The sequence below is a fragment of the Leuresthes tenuis genome, unplaced genomic scaffold (assembly GCF_036924035.1).
Source record: "Leuresthes tenuis unplaced genomic scaffold, fLeuTen1.0.hap1 SCAF_19, whole genome shotgun sequence".
In the NCBI taxonomy this organism is placed as follows: domain Eukaryota; kingdom Metazoa; phylum Chordata; class Actinopteri; order Atheriniformes; family Atherinopsidae; genus Leuresthes; species Leuresthes tenuis.
This window is the reverse complement of record NW_027325373.1, coordinates 4,298,165-4,315,865: the sequence shown is the minus strand read 5'-3', so window position 1 is coordinate 4,315,865 and position 17,701 is coordinate 4,298,165. Positions and strand designations below refer to the sequence as shown.

Below are 17,701 nucleotides of genomic sequence, written 5' to 3'. Positions count from 1 at the left end.
GCTGATTTATCCCTCCACCATTTGTTTTATGCCTTGTCATTCATTAAATTCGACTGGCATCCAATTATATATCATTTTGAAGTATCAGTTTTGCTACCTCTAATTGTGTGAGGCACACGGATTCAGACTAAAAGCTTGGAAGAATATTTCAACGAGTAACTGTGCATTTAATGGCTAATGCAAAACTTCAAGGTTTTTTTGATGTGATGTTTGATACCACATCGACAACTGCATTATACATTTACAAAAAAATAAAAAGTGTTCAAAAGGCTGAGGCGTTCTGCCTTAACGGAAATGCAATCCTCTGAAATCCAGATGCACACTTTATTATAACCAGTGACTTACTATTGGGCCCTGTATCCCTTTCGGTCCTTCGTCTCCAGGCCGACCCTGTGACAAACAATAAGGGGATATTAAAACAAAGAAATTTGAAACCCACCAGTCAGGTCCAGAAAATTCCACAATGGAGGGGTAAAAATGCTATTTCCACACTGTGCAGCACTTCATAAAACTTGGTGGAGAGAAATGACGTGCACAAAAATAATGCATTAAGTCGAGGTGTGGGTCTGGATGACTTTCTTTTCAAAGTGTGAAATATGTGGAGGATGCTCTTTCTCCCCCTGAAATTTAAACTGTAATTGATGTTCATCTTTAATCCGCCCCGGTGGATGGCACCACAGGCATCTGCGCAGTGAAACAGGTGGAAAGACTGCATCCTCCTTATTCAATTAGAAGCAAACCGCTGGTCTTTCTTCTTTATTTTTAGAAATAAACTTATCACACATCCCCAGTCATGCAGTGAAAAACTGATAACGTTGCAAGCTGAAGAGGAGGCTGACAGCAATAGCACAGATGAGACTGATCAGTCAGTCCAGGGCTGCAGTTTTACAGTTCATGCTGTTCAGATCAATGTCCGTCAGCAGCTTTCCTGCTTCTCAAGCAGCATGGGGGGGGGGGGGGGGGCGGGGGGGGGGGGGGGGGGGGGCTTCTCTGCATGTCTCTCCGTCTAAACTTTATTGCCACTTCAACAATACTCTGCTGAGTTAGTGTCTGTCCAAAATAATGCATGAAGCACAAAAAACCTGCCTGTTTGTCTGCAGAAATTTACATTTTTGGTCTTTAACATTATGGAGAGTTGCCATGATGCATAAAAAAGTGATCTAAAGAAAGATAAAGAATATATCAATCTGATGTCCTTTTTACTGTTTTTGATTGTGCAGCTTTACCTTTCGTTGCTCTGTAATTCACAGATTTACCGTCAGTCATTGTTACATGAACGCACAAGAAAGCAAATGATATTTCAGAGCAGGAAAGCAGAGATTCAAAACCCAGTTAACCAGTCCAAAAACAAAGATGGCATCCAATTCAGCCACTTTTTTTTCTTTTCCCACAACAGCTACAAACAGTTCTGTCAGGGTCTTTGAAATGTTTTGCTCGCTATCTTCTGAGCTTTCTTGTTGATACAAAAATTGTTAGTTGATGAATAATGCTGTAATTTCTGTTTTCTGTTACAATCGCTAATACTATAAAAATCACTGGTATTATAGCCCTGAGGACATGTTGAGGAGAAAAAATACTGTGAACTCTGGCACAAAAACCCTTCAACTAAAGCTTTAGCTCACCTGAGGTCCCCGGGGGCCCCTCTCTCCGGGAGAGCCTGGCAGTCCCTGAAAAGGAAAAACAGACAGAAAATCAGAACATGTCATCTGAATCAGATTTCTGTCACATTTCTGTCAGAGCACAGTGAAAGACACTGTCAACAAATGTCAGAATTGAAGATTTATTTAATCTTTTCGGACGACAATTAAAGAAATATAGTAACGAAACGGTGTCCATTGACTGGCTCTGTTATAATTTTATTTTCAGCCATTAAAGTCTGCTGGAAAGCTCTGTTGGTAGCCATTTTACTTCAGGAACGGTTCTATCTCACAGTATTTACTGATTAACAATCAACTTTCTCTTTGCTATGCCCCATGAGCCTCACTGTAACAGCAGCTGGACGACATGAGTAACTTCAATCACTGCCGTTACAGAGAAAACTTTACCTGGTGCTAAGTCTGACCTGCTGTGACCCGGCCAAAGAGCTAGTAGACAGAGACTTAAGCAATTAATTTCTCCGCTTTCAGCTGATCGTTCGATTTGTACTTTATTTTTTACTGTAATTTCCCACCAGAGTGGAAATGAAGCATATGGCTGAAGCCCCTACAGACCTGCTGCACATATAATTAGACAACTTTCATTCTCCAAACACTTTAATGTGATCCTGAGCAGCTGAAGTCTCAGTTTAATCTGTTGCACAATTCTCATTCTGCTCTCATTTACCCCAATAGCTGCCAGATGTTTAGAGGGGAAAAAAAAAAGATTAGATAAATTAGAAAAGAAACAGACACTCACCGCAGGCCCTGGCTTCCCAGCAGGCCCCGGTAAACCTCTTAAACCCGGCTCTCCCTGATGCAGAGGATAATAAAAAAAAAATATGTTATCGTGACAGTTGCTTATTTTCTTCTGGACAGATCACTGTAAAAAATGCAAAAAACTAAACTAAACTAAAAGTTCAATTGTCTTCCCAGCGGTAATAAAATCATTATTTAACGTTATTAGAAAATGTTTGAAGCCTCTCATTTAGGAATGGAACTGCACCAGTAGCAGCCTGCTGCAGTAGCTTTGGACATATTTTGTCTTTCTTTCTGTCTTCTTTAGAAGATTTTAGCTTAAAAACATTCTCGGTGCTGGTTTGGATGCTATGCTGCTGATGATTTCTGTCTATGATGCACAACCATGGCAACAAAAAGACTCTTTCCATATTTGAGCAGTTGAATAAGCTTTCCAAAGCCAAAATAACGCCTTACTGAGAGGGATATGTTGTGGATGCAGAGCAGGACGACACAAATGAGGAGGAAGTGCAAACCATTTCCTCCCTTGATCGTCTTGGAAAGTGTGAGATCACTGACAGATAAAATTGATGAACTCGGAGAACGCAGAGGGAAAATTAGGAGGGAAATATTTGTTTCACTAAGACCTGGCTGCAGGAACGACTCTAACACCTTTCTACACAGCTTTGGAACTATACCAGCAGATAAAGACTGCTCATGATTAAGAAGGAGGGATTATGGTGTTTGCTGGCAGCAGATGGTGTGGTCCTGGAAAAGTCGCTGGGAAGATGTTGAGCTGCAGGGTTTGAGTTTCTGTCCACCTGTGTTACCTGCTGATATGACATCACCTGGTAAGATGCCACAAAAGCAACACCCAAATCCACTGATGGAGATTTCTACCACAGCTTTCTTAATGTTTGTCATCTGATTTCTATTTTATTTGATCTTGTTGTGTATCTGTAACAATTGTAACAATAATTCATACTGCAGCAATATAATCTCCCTTCTGGGATTAATAAAGTGTTATTGAATTGAATTCCATGAGATGTTCTTGTCTTTACCAAAGTTGTGGGTGAGAAGAGTGAGGGAGGGATGATCTTACCCTTTCTCCTATTAAACCTGGAGGCCCGTGCATGCCTACACCCCCCTGGATACCCTGACAACAGAGGGGGGAAAAAGACATGGTCACAAATGCTTATATGGCCCAACACAACATTTGTTAACACGTTTTACTGATATATTGTTTATAAATCGTTTGCTCATGCAGTGGTGTAAATAAGCACATTTTTTGTTCATCTTATAAACAGTGAGCAGTCTTTTGACAGTAACCGGTGGTTTAAGAATGAAAAGATTGATAAAAATCTGAAATCTAACATAGTTCCGCAACCTAAGAAATATGCTGCGATACTGTCTTTCAAAAAGTTCATTGAGAAAATCAATACTTCCTTTATGTGGATTAGCTTAGCTTAGCTTTGCATACAAGGTGGAAACTATGGGTAATTGGTAGCTTTCCAGCTTGCCTCCCCTACAAATAACAATTTTCATCTTTGGATGGCTAAAAAAAAAAAAAAAAAAGAAGTGCACGCATGAATTTTAAATACAAAATTCTTAAGTTCCTCAGATGGAAATTCATCAGTTCTTTATCAAATACCCTGAGGTATTGAACCATAAAATAGGCTTTTATTTTGTATGGTTGAATAGAAATAGAAACAGAAAAAAGCGCTGCACTGCTACTAATATGAAAGTAAAAAATGACTGTCTCTCACTCTTTTCTAGTGGTTTATTCTAAAGTTCTTTTAACTTTCCAAGCATCATTTTGTAAGATTTGAAAGGTTTTCCACATGGTTTAGGTTAGGATTCATTGCTGGCCATTTCACAACATTTCTTTTCTTTTCATTTTCATCCATTGTTTTGTGCCATAGGATGCTCGGTGGTGTGGTAGTTAGCACTGTCACCTCACAGCAAAAGGTTTCCTGGTTCGATTTCCCAGCCAGGGCCTTTCTGTGTGGAGTTTGCATGTTCTCCCCGTGTATGCATGGGTTCTCTGGGTATTCTGGTTTCCTCCCACCCCCCACAAACTTGCATGTTAGGTAAACTGGTGTCTCTAAATTGTCCTCAGGAGTGAGTGGGAGCATGCATGGTTGTCTGTCTTATTTGTCTCTGTGTGGCCCTGTGACAGTCCAGGGTGTACCCCGCCTCTTGCCCAATGACAGCTGGGATAGGCTTCAGCCCCCCCATGACCCTACATTGGATTAAGCGGGTATAGAAAATGGATGGATGGATGTTTTGTGCCGTTGGATCAGTGCTTTTGATCATTGCCAGATTAAAGACAGAAGACTTTCACCTCAAATCCTACTTTCTGACACTAAGTAACACTTCAGTATGCCTTAATATTATCTTGTGTGTATTCAGCCAATGCAACTGGTGCAGCACGCAGCAAAGCAGCCCCACAGCATGATAGTGGCTCCACCATGTTTTATTGCTCTTAGGGTTTTCTTTTGTGTATGGGTAACATTTTGTCACCAAGGCTCAAACTGATGTAATGCATTCCCATGGAACTAAATTGTTTTTACTCTTTCCACTGAATACTGTCCTGTAAAGACTGGTTTTAAAAAATGATTTAGCCTTTTTGGATCTTTCTTCATGGTCCTTACCCTTGGATCCCTGACATTTCACTTACTCGATGCATCAGAAATGTTTTTATCATTTCTTATTTTCTTATTACAGTGAACGCTCTTAGTCACACAAAACTGTTCATTTGCATTTATTTCTGAAGATGTTCCAAATTCCGTACTTACACTTCAGGGTAGCCTGTATTCATTTAGCCATTAAACCATAACTAACGCTTTCACACAAATCCAAAGTCAGCTGAAGAATCACTTACATACATGCCAACTGGGCCCTGAGGTCCTTCAGTGCCTGGCTTCCCTGTAAAACCCTGAGAACACAAACACATACCTTCATAACACATCATGACAATCTACAAAAATGTGACACGCACATCTGTTAAAATAATGGAGCCTGTGACTGCTACTTGAGGTTTAACCTTGTCTCCTGGTGGTCCTGGTGAGCCCGGGGGCCCCTTCTTCCCCAGTGGTCCCTGTCAGATAAAACGACACCGTCACCAAAGAGCCAACCAATACTATGTGTTTGGGTCGTAGTTTAGCTTAGCAGCGCCACTGATTCAGTGGGAAATTGTTAACTTAGCCCAGCTAGCATTGACAAAACGAGTACACCTACTGCACCAAACATTAGGGCTAATGTATGTACTGACCAACAACAGATTAGTGTCAGGATCTTTGAGTGTTTTTCTGTGCTATTCTTGTTTCTAGTCCTACTTTCCATGAGTTTCATTGTCATTTCCTGTTTCCCTCAGTTCCCTGCTAGTCTCCAGTTCCACACCCATCTCCAGTGTTAATTATCCTCAGGTGTCTTTGATCAGTAATCACTCCCTCCACAGTATTTACTCTCCTGGGTTCCTCTCATTCTTTGTCAGATCCTCACCGTCATGCTCGCCATATGCTCCTTGTTGTTCTCTCGTTGCTTCCGCCCAAGTTTTTTTGCATAGTTTGGTTTCGTTAGTTTTCTTTTCATTTTCATTTTTTTGCATTTTCTAGTTTCTAGCTTTTTCCAGCTTTGCTGCGATTTTGAAGTTCTGCATCTGGGTCCTACCTTCCTGCTCCTGTGTTCCCTGATAATTAGTGCAGTGACCAGAGCCAGTAATCCTCTCACTACAAAGCAGTTTTAGGATTTTATCATTTTCAAAGCGCCAGGCTGAAGTATTTGCATGAAGAGAAGCAGATTTTCAACAATCCTTTCAGCTGTACTTTTATTTTTTTAGCTAAATACTTCAGAGGCTATATTCATCTCAAACAAATGTCCTGGCTGGCTGATTTGTCTCTGATAAAGTATTCCCTGTTCCCCAGGTACATACATCTGTCTTCAAATGACACAACCATAAAATGACAACAAAGCATACCGGTGAACCTGGTGGGCCATCTGTTCCTCGCTCCCCAGCAATGCCTTGAACACCCTGGATAAGTACAAGCAGCAATGAAAGATGTGCAAAGAAGACTAATGATCAAAAGTACACATGCGAATCAATCTGTAATTTATTTCTCTGAATTGACAGAGATGCAGTGAGCTGTTAAATTAGGGATAGACACGAGTTGATTCGGTAATTTACAAATCGTTGTTTAATCTGGCAGTTAATTGCTTCTTGGCCATTTCAGTAAATGGGGTTTATGAGTCTTCTCCCTAAACTGCACGACACATAAGAGATTGGTAATAAGGAGTTTTATCTAAGAATCTAACTGATCTGAGCATATAACAATGTGGACAGCTGGACCTCTAACAGGGTGCAGCCAGTTTCTCAGGACTTCTGAAATAAATCGTGTGGTCGGGCTCCGCTCTTTCAATGCAACGGCCTCATAGATTTACTGAAAGATATTTAATACTTATGGGTTTTTTTGTTGTTTGTTTGTATGGCAAAACTTTAAGGAAGACCATCTGCTGGTTTCATGGCAAACTCTCAGAAACCAGGTGAATAAAGAAATAACCAAAACCATCAGTCAGTGGTTTTATTAATCTGATTTGGTGTCTGAATGGAAACAAATTACTGCACCTGGGCTTTAGTGGAAAATCTGCCCAGATGAGTGGAGGTTATAACTGCATGGTTTTAGAAAGTGTTCAGTGTGTCCAGAAACTTCTCTGTATTACGTTATATGCAGGCGACACACACACACACACACATTCACATCAACACCCCTGATAGCATATGTTTAACTAGTTGGTAGCAGGCTCTGTTCTGTCCCGTTAAAACTCTTTTCTCTTTTTTTTTTTGTGTGTTTGTTGACTGCTTTATTGCCTGCCAACAGATCTATAAAATTCCACATTATTCTATCCTGGGCTGTCTAGTAAAACTAATGTGTTTCTATTCCACTGAACCCTACAGGTTGTGGAGAAAAGCCAAAAAAGAAAAAGGGAATGATGTCATGAACCACTGAGGTCATTCTGCGTCTCACAGCCTTACCGTCTGCCCCTTGGTGCCAGCGGTGCCGTCAGCACCTGATGGACCCTGGAACAGTGAGAGAAAATAGCAGGAATGTAATTTCTCCCAGCAAAGAAGTGCAAATAAGAGAGCAAATACAATCTTGTGACCGCTTTGATCTTCATCATCAAATAATTCCAACACTGCAGCAACGCTGCACATCATGTGATACATGTCATGTTCCACCGCAGTGGGAGCATCACTTCGGACTGTGGTAACTTCAACCATAAAGTCCATATTATAGGAGTCTTTTTTCAATTAAAAACCATCAACATATACACTTTAAAATAATATATTTGTCTTGAAAGCTGTTTTGTTCTGCAACAAAGAGCCTAAACTTAGGAGGGAAGTTGTACTATTTTAAACATTTTCCTTCATAACTCACAGATTACCTGAAGTACAACAGTCATATTGTGAAACAAGACACCTATTTGTAGATAATATCTTTAACATCATATCTAGATATATTTACTTTGGTTGCTTTTTATATATATATTGTTATTTTTATGCTCTGTTGTTTCTTTTTTAATAACTATTTCTTAGAACTGTGTGCAATCTTTTAGTCTTTTGCTGCTGATACATTTGGAATTTCCCTTGGGGGACAAATAAAGTAAATAATATCTTATTGTATGATATCATATATCCATACAAAGCAATAATACAATGAAATAATATATCCCCTAATTAATATAATCTAAAAACAATCTGAATGTTACAATTGGTCCTAATAAGGGACAATAGCAGCTTGGGGCAATTGTGAGACTGAAAAAAAAAGTCATATTAATCCCCTGTATTGTACACAAAACATTTTGAGCACCATTAATTGTGAGTATAGCACACTACCAATATCAGTATTACCATTTTATCATTTAATAATGGTGCTTCAGACTTTTTGAACATGGGTTTGTTCTAATTATGTATCAACAAACCCAAAATTACAATAACTGAATCTATTGATGATTATGTTACTTATCCCTATAGCAACTCTTCTACTTGATAACGGAAAGCATTCATTGCTATATTTGATTCTCTATATTTATTAATAAAATAAAGTTAAAGGAAAGGTCATAGGAACAAATAAAAAAGAGGGCAGCTGTTTTGATGGCTTTGTTTGGTGATCATGTGTTCAGACTTTTAGAATTAGCTTTGGTCACAGTGAAGTGGAACACAGTAGAGGATATAATACAGTACTGAATACATGAGCCACGGTACTACAATACTGCTCAAAGACTGCCTCCTGCAGTCTACACCAACAATCATTACACTGGAGCTCTATTCACTCAACCTGGGAGTCACTTTTGACAGTTTGAGGGTATTTCAATCTCAGCAGTCTTTCAGAAACCAACAGACATCCAGTATAATTTCAAAATGTATGATGTGCAGAGCCATATCTATTCCCTTAAAGAGACAAAACCAACTAAACCCAAGTAATAGAAAGTGTGTATTTATGCAAAAAGAAAAAAGATATCATAAATGCTGGTGCAGTACACATACACATACACACACACACACAGAATATTTTCACGTGATGGGATTGAAATATGATAGAGAATGGGAACCTGTGTACCAGGCTTTCCTTCTGGTCCCTTTGGTCCAGGTTGTCCTGGCAAACCCTGGAAGGAATGAACCAAAAACACACAGACATGCACACACACATGAAAACTGACCACGACATAAAGCTCAAGAGTATAAGCGTATAAAGAGTATAAAACATCTGAATGCTGTCAGCAGCGGATCATGTACCAGTAAAGCATAAACATGTGTACAGTGAGGTAAAGAGATATCAGAACAATCATATCCCAAGTGATACAATGTGACCATGATAAAAAAGAATGGAAATGGATATTTATATATGCATATCATACAATTTTAAAGCATGAAGTTACTCTGCTTGTATCTGTGTTCCCGCATTCACTTTTTCTTTCCATTTTGAACTAGCTTTGGGAAACTAAGGAATTCAAGCTTACCGGTGGGCCTGGTAGACCAGAGTGGCCCCTTTGTCCAGTTAAACCCTGGAGAAAAAGACACGAGGGAGGCAATATAAAATAACATATATAAACTCACACTGTTTGATAATTAATAAATTGTGCCACTGTATATTCTGTGTCTGTTCTACCTTGTTCCCTCTGGGCCCTGGTTTGCCAGTGCGTCCATCAGGTCCTTTGTTCCCCTTCAAGAAATTCAGGATATCAGCCAGCGTAGCTGTGCATCAGTACCAAACCTGAGCTGTGCTAATTTGCATTGACTGTATTCATTTCACTTCACATTAAGTGCATGACACAAATGTATGCAAAATGTATGCAAAATGACTTCAAATCTAATGAGTCATGTTGTTGTTAAATAAATGTAGAAACAAAGATGGCACACAATAAGATTAAATTCCAAAGAGGTTTGAATGTTGTGCAACATTGGCTCATCTTGAATTTGATGGCATCAAAATGGTGAGACTCAGATGTCATGGAAGTGGGTATCTAACCTTCACCCTTGGGCTTAGAGTCCAAATATCTATAGAGACTATACTAAATGACTAAATGTTTATCAAAAAGCCTGTATTTTAGTATTTTCCTTTAATCTCATACATTTTGCATTTTAAAGTTTGGGTCACCAAGTAAAGTCTGACATATCTTCATATCCAGATGCATACATGGTCACCGACCTTTAACCCACTGCTGCCCTGTTTTCCCTGAAGTCCAGCTTCACCGGTCATGCCCTGAATGAAGAAACATAAAATCAGTCAAGCTTATCCTTTGTTTTAATCTTATGAATCAACCTGTTCTTCCTGGCTCAAAGAATACACAATAAAACTTTATTTTGTTTGTTGCCAGTGCATGTGTTTCAGATTAAGATCAGATTTATTTTCATGTACAGGGAAATATAAGAAATCCTCATCCAAAATTAACTTATCCAGGTTGGCACCTGTTGAACACACACATGCACATGCACGTGCACATGCACAGGGTCATGCACTCATGGAGACAGATGCCATACACTGGAGCGGTGGGCAGCCATCACAGCGTGTCAAGGAGGTGGACTGACGCCCCTCCAGCTGTCAGTTCACCAATCTTTGAGTGGTTAGTGAGGGAATCGAACTGCCAACCTTCCGGTTATTCGACGACCTGCTCTAACCACTGAGATTTCGCCCCAGATTTCTCAAGTACAGTCGTGAAAAAATTAAATACACCCTCTCAAATGTACCAGGACATAAAATAAAAATAAATATAAACCTGGGTGTGAATATTTGACGAACAACAAGTCTACATATTACATTCTTAAGGTCACAAAAACAGAGCCAAACTACAGGAACAGTGTGTGAAAACACCCCCAGTTCAGTAGCTCGTAGAATGAGAATGAAGTTGAAAGTGTTTCTGTACAATGTTCACAGTCACTCACATTTATGTGGAAGAATTTTGGCCCACTCTTCTTTACAGTGGTGCTTCAGGTAATTGAGGTTTGAGGGCGTTCATTCATACATAGCTCCCTTAACCCTAGAACACTAACGTCGGGTGATTTTCACCCATGTGATTGCGCAATACAATTTCATTGTAGATAAGTGTGTTTCCCTCCTTTTTTAACCTTCTTGTGGTTCCCTCTTTTTGTTTTATGAGGCATCCTATAGCTGGAAATAAAATACGACTAATTCAATTGGCCATGCATTGTTGTGTTTTAATATATTTGAATGAGAAGTGGGTTTTTTGAGGGGGGGTATATCATATGGGGTAAAATACATGCAAAGTTAGTGATAGTGTTAGTGTTCTGGGGTTAAGGTGCCACCATTTCAGTCAGGTTGAAATTTGGACATTGACTGCACATTGTTAGAACTGGATTTATTTATTTTTTTTGTCATTCTGTGGTAGATTTGCTGCAGCATTTGGGATCATTGTCCTCTTGCATGACCTAATTTCAGCCAAGCTTTAGCTGTCAGACAGATGGCCTCACAGAATACTGTGAATGCAGAGGAGTTCATGGTGGCTGTTCAGGTGCAAACGTGCTGCTGTGCATTATGACCAAACATCTCCACTTTTGTCTCATCTGTCCAAAGGACATTATTCCAGAAGTCTTGTGCTTTGTTCAGATGCAGCTTTGCAAACCTAAGCTGTGCTGCCATGTTCTTTTTAGAGAGAAGACTAATTCGAGTGTAGACAGTGATCCAAGTTACAGATACATTTTGTAGGTTTAACATCAGTGTGGTACCTCAGTGCCTCTAGGCCCAGATGAGCCAGTGGGTCCTGGGAAACCTGGGAAGCCGTTGGGGCCCCTTTCTCCCTGAGGACCCCTAATGCCTGCTGCCCCCTGAATACCCTGAAAGAAAACAGAGTAAATTTTTTCTCAATGTTTTATTTGCTACCATGAAGAGGTCATTCTGAATCATACAGTACATTGGATGTTAGAGGTGTAGTTTAACTTTATGGGAAACACACTCATATGGAGCCCAGATGGTTTAATGAAACCTCTACTAAGAGTCAGTGTGGAGAAACAGCGTCACAAAGTTTATTTTATATAGATTAAAAAGCCAAAACTAGGGAAATTACATGGTTCTACTTACAGAACCAGTCAAAGCATTTGAGATACTTTAATAATGTAGTCATTTATAATAAACAGTACATTAGAAAAGGTGCGTATTTTGTCCCATTTGGCATTTATATACCCAAATGCTCTAATCTGAAAAACACGACTTACCATTTTGAGGCCATGAGGCGGTGCTTATCTCATCTATGAGATTTTATTATTATCAGCATAACCAATGTTCTGGAAATTGTCGTAGAAGGATACATTAAGTGAATATCAAGAGAAAATTTGCCAGTGAGATATTCTTAATCACGACTTACATTAAAATGGTGATGTGACAGTCATGGAGCTATTAGATGAGATTATATCAAAGCCTGCGGTGATGTTGCAGTAGACACAAAGACACTGGCCTCATAAAAAGCAGCTGTTTGAGAGGGAGAATTTTTCTAACAACTGCTGAACTCCAGAAGCTGAATAGACAATATATGCTGATAACAGCTGAAACATTTTTCATTACGATTTCAGTTCAAATGTGCATTTTTCCTGCAGGGAAATGTAGAATGTATGTACATGACTAGTACAACAAGTCTAGACTCCTCGAGTGCCACAAATTCACTCATTAAATCAATTTAAAGGAAACTCATTCATACGAGTGTTTTCTAACTCATGAAGAGCTGGACTACTCCTGAACTGGGCTTTCAGCCTTCTACAGGAGTATCTGCTGGTTGCCTAGCAATTTAACAGCCATCGCAAAACTACAGGGAAACAAGAAAACAATGGACTGTTGTGACGGAACATCTATGAGATTTTATTATCGACGGGGGGGGGCCCTTTTGGGAGCCCAAACATGTGCTAAACTGCCCTCAAGTGCCCTCTCGGGAGTCAAAACGCGTGCTAAAGTGCCTTCTACAGTAGTGAGGAAGCGCAATATAACGATTGATTGCTTTTCAATGAAAACATTTATTCCTCATCATAGCGGCTATTCAGCGGTCAAAACTGTTTTATCTTCCGGCCCGGAAGATTGGTTCCTATTTATGGTGTAGCGCTGATTGGCTCCTACGCTCGTATTAGCAAATCTCACAAATGTAAGAGAATTAAATGAGAAGAATGTGTGGTCACAATGGTCATGATGTGTTAGTTAGAAGCTAGTTAAAGCCAGACTTACCGTTTCGATTCTTTGTGCTGATGTATTTTAATCTGCTGTTCGCTACACATAGTGTTTCCCATACTGGTATTACAGTGCTATCTCTCAATCAGCTCTTAGAGACAAAGTCAATTAGGGCATCTCTCTAACTTTTGCTATACGAACATAGTGTGTAATTCTTTAGTTATCAAAGAAAAAGCTGCAGCGTCCTACTTTGTCCCCTTTAGATCCTGGATTCCCCTTGTCCCCATCTGGTCCTCTGTTACCCTGTTAGAAAGCAAACAGTTAAGAGGAGACTGAGCCAGTCTAGTTTTGCCACAAACAAGCCTACAAATTGAAATAAGCACCTACCGTGACTCCAGAAAAACCCACGTGACCCTGTCGACCTGGTGTACCCTGTGAAATTATATAGAAAAAAAAAAAAAACTGGCATTGCAAACGAAGTAATTATAAACAATACAATAACAGCTAAACAATTGAGTTTAGGAATCCAAGACTAAAAACTTCAATTTAAGAAGCAAAAGTCTTAAATCAACCAAAACAACCATAAAATAAATGGAGGATTTGGCAGCTTTTAAGACATCTTAATGAACAGATAATTAATCTGTCAAATGAGTCCATCCCAGTGGAGTATGATAAGTGAATAAGAAACAGTTTCACATTCCTGAGACACTAAAACCAGCAGATGGCACTGTGAGGCTGCAAAATGTTCTCTGCCAGGATTAAGAGGACAGAATCAGGATCTATTTTACAATACTTGAGTCTGAATGGTGAAGAGCTGCCGTGCAACTTAAGTTACAAGATAAGTTACAAATACCTCAGAGAAGTTTGACTATATTCAGTTTTCTCATTAAATCTTCTTAACACTCGCATGCACGTCTAGTCGGCTTAAACATTTAAAGTGCCTGAGTGTTATTCTCTGGACAGGTATTATTATGGAACTCACCTTGGGGCCCTCAAAGCCAGGATCCCCCCGGGCACCCATAGGCCCCACAGGCCCCTGACGTAAAAGAAAAAAAGATGAAATTCTGTACTTTGTTTCCTCGAATGGTCAAACTTGTCCATTGCCTATAGTGTACATGTGAACCTGTAAAAATGTGCATTAAGTACTTTTGTACAATTACCAGCAAACATTAATGGTATAAGAAACGAATAAAGGAGAGCATCAAGTTTCAGTGTGTTTATGAACAGAATATCAGATCAAAATCTCCTTTACAGTTTTTTGGTGGTGTGAAAAAAAGGAGAAGCAGGTTAAATTCATCTGTTAAACTTACAGGATCTCCTTTAGGGCCAGCCGCACCCATCAGTCCTGGATGTCCCTGTTAAGATACACGAAATGGCATCAACCTCCTATATTTTAAAGTAAACGAAGCAGCATCCCAACAAACAAAAAAGTTTTGATCAGCAGCCTTGTCTCGAACTATACTCACTTGGGGCCCCCTGCAGCCAGGAGGTCCCATCTGTCCCTCTAAGCCTGGAGGCCCCTGGTCAAAAGAAAAGGAACGTGACATATTTGATGTCAAACAATGTCTCCAAATATTTCCATAAAGTTGAAGAACAGCAGTATATACACGAGAAGGGCAAGTTTATACCTGAGGGCCTCGAGGGCCAACACTGCCAGCTGGTCCCATGTCTCCCTGGAAGAAACATTGAATGTTTGTACACAAAGAAAGCAACCTGGAAACCGGTTCTGGACATCAGGTTTGATGTTTATGAAACGTAAGAAGTATAAAGTATCAGATGAATACATCAACTTTTGCTTTATGTTTGATTCTACTCGTATTTTCCAAATCGTTGCTGGAATTCTGATATCACTAAGACATTCTTTGATTTCTGGTAAACTGGAAGGATTTGGTATGTGTTTGTTCTAAAGTGATCAAATTGCACCCAACTGATGTACATTTTTTGCTTTTTCATAACATATGAGTCTTAATGTTTAACAGATAAAGTCATTTTCAGTTTCCACCTTGCAGGGAAATCTTACTTCTGCAGTCTAACTCAAGTATAATAAATATGAGCAGTAACTGTACCCTTGAGCCATTCACTCCTTGAGCTCCAACTTGTCCTGTCATACCTGGTGCACCCTGTGACACACACACACAAACACACACAAAATATACATGCATGTATAACACAGACATTTGCATTGGAAGGAACAGACAGTTGTGTCATCTGATATTAACTTTCTGCTTACTGGCATCCCTGGTAAACCTGGGGGGCCATCCAGTCCACTCTCCCCCTGGTAACAAGTATGAAACAGCATGAATGACACACTACCTTACATATCTTCATTGGTAATCAGTTCACACTATCTCACACTGAGAAAAACTGTTTAAAATGTAAGGGAAGTACTCGTATAAATAATTATCCATCATACATTTAGACTGGTTCACACAGACAATAAGACTATAGTCACATCACCAACCACGTCACTCAAATCCAATTCAATACAGATCAAATTTGTCGGTTTAAAACAAGTGACATTTGTATCAATAACAACAATAAAAGTCATATTTATGAGACCACCAGGAGATTACACTGAGACGCACAAATAACTCTGACATAGTAGCTATCGCAGCAAGTTTTTGGATGACATTTAGCTAGAGAGGATGGCAAAAAAGACCCGACCGGGACCCGACCGGGTATATAAAATGGATGGATGGAGGATGGCAAACATTTGTCAGATAGAAGAACATCAAAAGCCAAATGGCAAGCTTTTGCTGTTTTAGCAGCGATTGCTAGCAGTGCTGTAATAGTGCTGCAGGTTTGTGACAACATCAGTATGTGTGTTTTAGGAAAAAGCAGCATGGAATCAGATGTAAACGTTCTCACTTACGCCGCGTAGCTACGTGTCCTTTTGTAAAGCCACAGAAAAGGAAACGTGAAAGAGACATGTTTCCACTGACTGATCTGGAGGAAAATGGAGGGAGCTGTTGTACAAAGACAACTTCCAACTCTGGGAATATCTGAGATACTATGTCATATCTGAGAGGAGACTTGTCAGTCACGTGAGTTTATTACTTGTTCAGACCAGAAACCATTTGTGAATCATGTCCTTTTAATCTTCGCCGGGTCAGATACGATTCAAAGTTGTTTCCATTCCCAACAATGTGCATCAAGGCAAAAACCACCTAAAGCAAATGTGTACGTTTCTTTAGATGAGATTTAATATTCCATTAATCTTTTCTTATTCACGTTTTCGAAATGTATGAAGCCAATGAAGATCCAACCGATAAAGCTGTAAAAAAAAGTAGACGCGTGTGTAGAAAGCCCCCCGATAGCCCCGGATAACAACAACACAGCAGCTCTGAGCTAACAGAGCAATAGTACGCGTTCGTTCATTCATTCTTCTTAAAGTATTGGTGAAATAAAGACAGATAATGCCTTATTTAGAGGCTGCAGCGTCTCTGCCCTGTTCTCTCCCGTTATATGGATATACGCGGATCTTGGGTGATCGAAATAGCGTCCGAAGGACGCCGACTTTCATCACTGTTATCGGTGAGTAGATGAATGTATTTTAAGCCAGAAATAAGGTCCAGGTTTTAAAAAAACAAACTTCCCCTTTAAGAGGCCAGTTGAAGCAACTGGAGTCAGACCGCACTTCACTCACATCAGGCCCAGGGGCCCCCTCTGGACCGGTGCCACCTCTGAGTCCCTGAGGGCCCTGCAGAAAAGATGAAAGTTGTCAACACAGAATCAACATTAAAAGGCATAGAAAACTCTGTATTCAAAGAGGATTATTGATACAGATTACTGCATATGGATTAATAATGCTGAGTCAACTTCTTTTCAAGTAGAATTAAAGTGAAACTGACAATAGACCAAAAAAGTAAACTGGGACTGCATCAGCGTGTGGAACTCACAACTAAAATGGGTCTGGAATAGAGATTAACAAGGACTGTGGCTCTCTTCTTCACAGAAGCTGATAGTTTGTTTTGATCCTCTTCTTATACACCAGTTGGATTTCTTTCATCCTTACTGTTCTAATTAATCCTCTAACGTTCTGGCACATTCTCCAATGAATGGAGAAAATGTTCCCAAAGTATTCTTCTCTATAAAACATTTTTTTAAGGCTCATGGGCCACCTATGCTTCTCTTAGAGGCTATAAATACTCCATTACTGCTATGCAGAACACCTGTTGAAATTTCAGTTTGCTTTGGTTTGCTGCACATATAAAAAGGGATAAACAGATTCTGTAAAGACAGGGTTCAAGACACTCACTGGTGGTCCAACAGGACCCGGCGGACCAGGTAAACCAGTTTCACCCTGTAAGAAAAAAAGAACAAAATCACTGAAATATTTTGTTTTCAAAAGCAGGTAAAAAGAGCTCCTGCCTGTAGCTTTCAAAACATCCACATCATCATACACACAGGAACCAGAACATTATGACCACTTCCCTAATATGCTGATGGCTGACTGGTGGTAGATTATTTCAGCCCTGAAAGTTTCTTGCTGGAGGCTGTCAGCCTCTTGCTGGTTCATGGTTTTCCTATCCTGAGACCACCAGCCAAAAGTACCATTAACAACCAACATGTGGTGTCTGGTGCAGTTGTCTAACCAGAGTTAGCTGTCCCTTGTAACATTTCAGGCCTTTACACATGCCCATTGCTCCCGCTTTAATTTAAACT

The 17,701-nt window shown here is 39.8% G+C and overlaps 1 protein-coding gene across 1 annotated transcript in view; it reads right to left on the bottom strand.

The window, feature by feature from the left end:
• LOC140277505 (uncharacterized) overlaps positions 1-17,701 on the bottom strand; it is a 48,903-nt gene that overhangs the window by 15,315 nt on the left and 15,887 nt on the right. The window contains exons 11-33 of the mRNA XM_072372575.1: positions 17,295-17,339; positions 16,683-16,736; positions 15,267-15,311; positions 15,103-15,156; positions 14,665-14,709; positions 14,503-14,556; positions 14,347-14,391; positions 14,019-14,072; positions 13,424-13,468; positions 13,286-13,339; positions 11,614-11,721; positions 10,079-10,132; positions 9,539-9,592; positions 9,390-9,434; positions 8,982-9,035; positions 7,405-7,449; positions 6,352-6,405; positions 5,419-5,472; positions 5,257-5,310; positions 3,475-3,528; positions 2,395-2,448; positions 1,623-1,667; positions 346-390 (exon numbers count right to left, since the gene is read on the bottom strand). Coding sequence (XP_072228676.1) covers positions 346-390; positions 1,623-1,667; positions 2,395-2,448; positions 3,475-3,528; positions 5,257-5,310; positions 5,419-5,472; positions 6,352-6,405; positions 7,405-7,449; positions 8,982-9,035; positions 9,390-9,434; positions 9,539-9,592; positions 10,079-10,132; positions 11,614-11,721; positions 13,286-13,339; positions 13,424-13,468; positions 14,019-14,072; positions 14,347-14,391; positions 14,503-14,556; positions 14,665-14,709; positions 15,103-15,156; positions 15,267-15,311; positions 16,683-16,736; positions 17,295-17,339 — 1,215 coding nt within the window. The remainder of the gene's footprint in view (positions 1-345; positions 391-1,622; positions 1,668-2,394; positions 2,449-3,474; positions 3,529-5,256; positions 5,311-5,418; positions 5,473-6,351; positions 6,406-7,404; positions 7,450-8,981; positions 9,036-9,389; positions 9,435-9,538; positions 9,593-10,078; positions 10,133-11,613; positions 11,722-13,285; positions 13,340-13,423; positions 13,469-14,018; positions 14,073-14,346; positions 14,392-14,502; positions 14,557-14,664; positions 14,710-15,102; positions 15,157-15,266; positions 15,312-16,682; positions 16,737-17,294; positions 17,340-17,701) is intronic.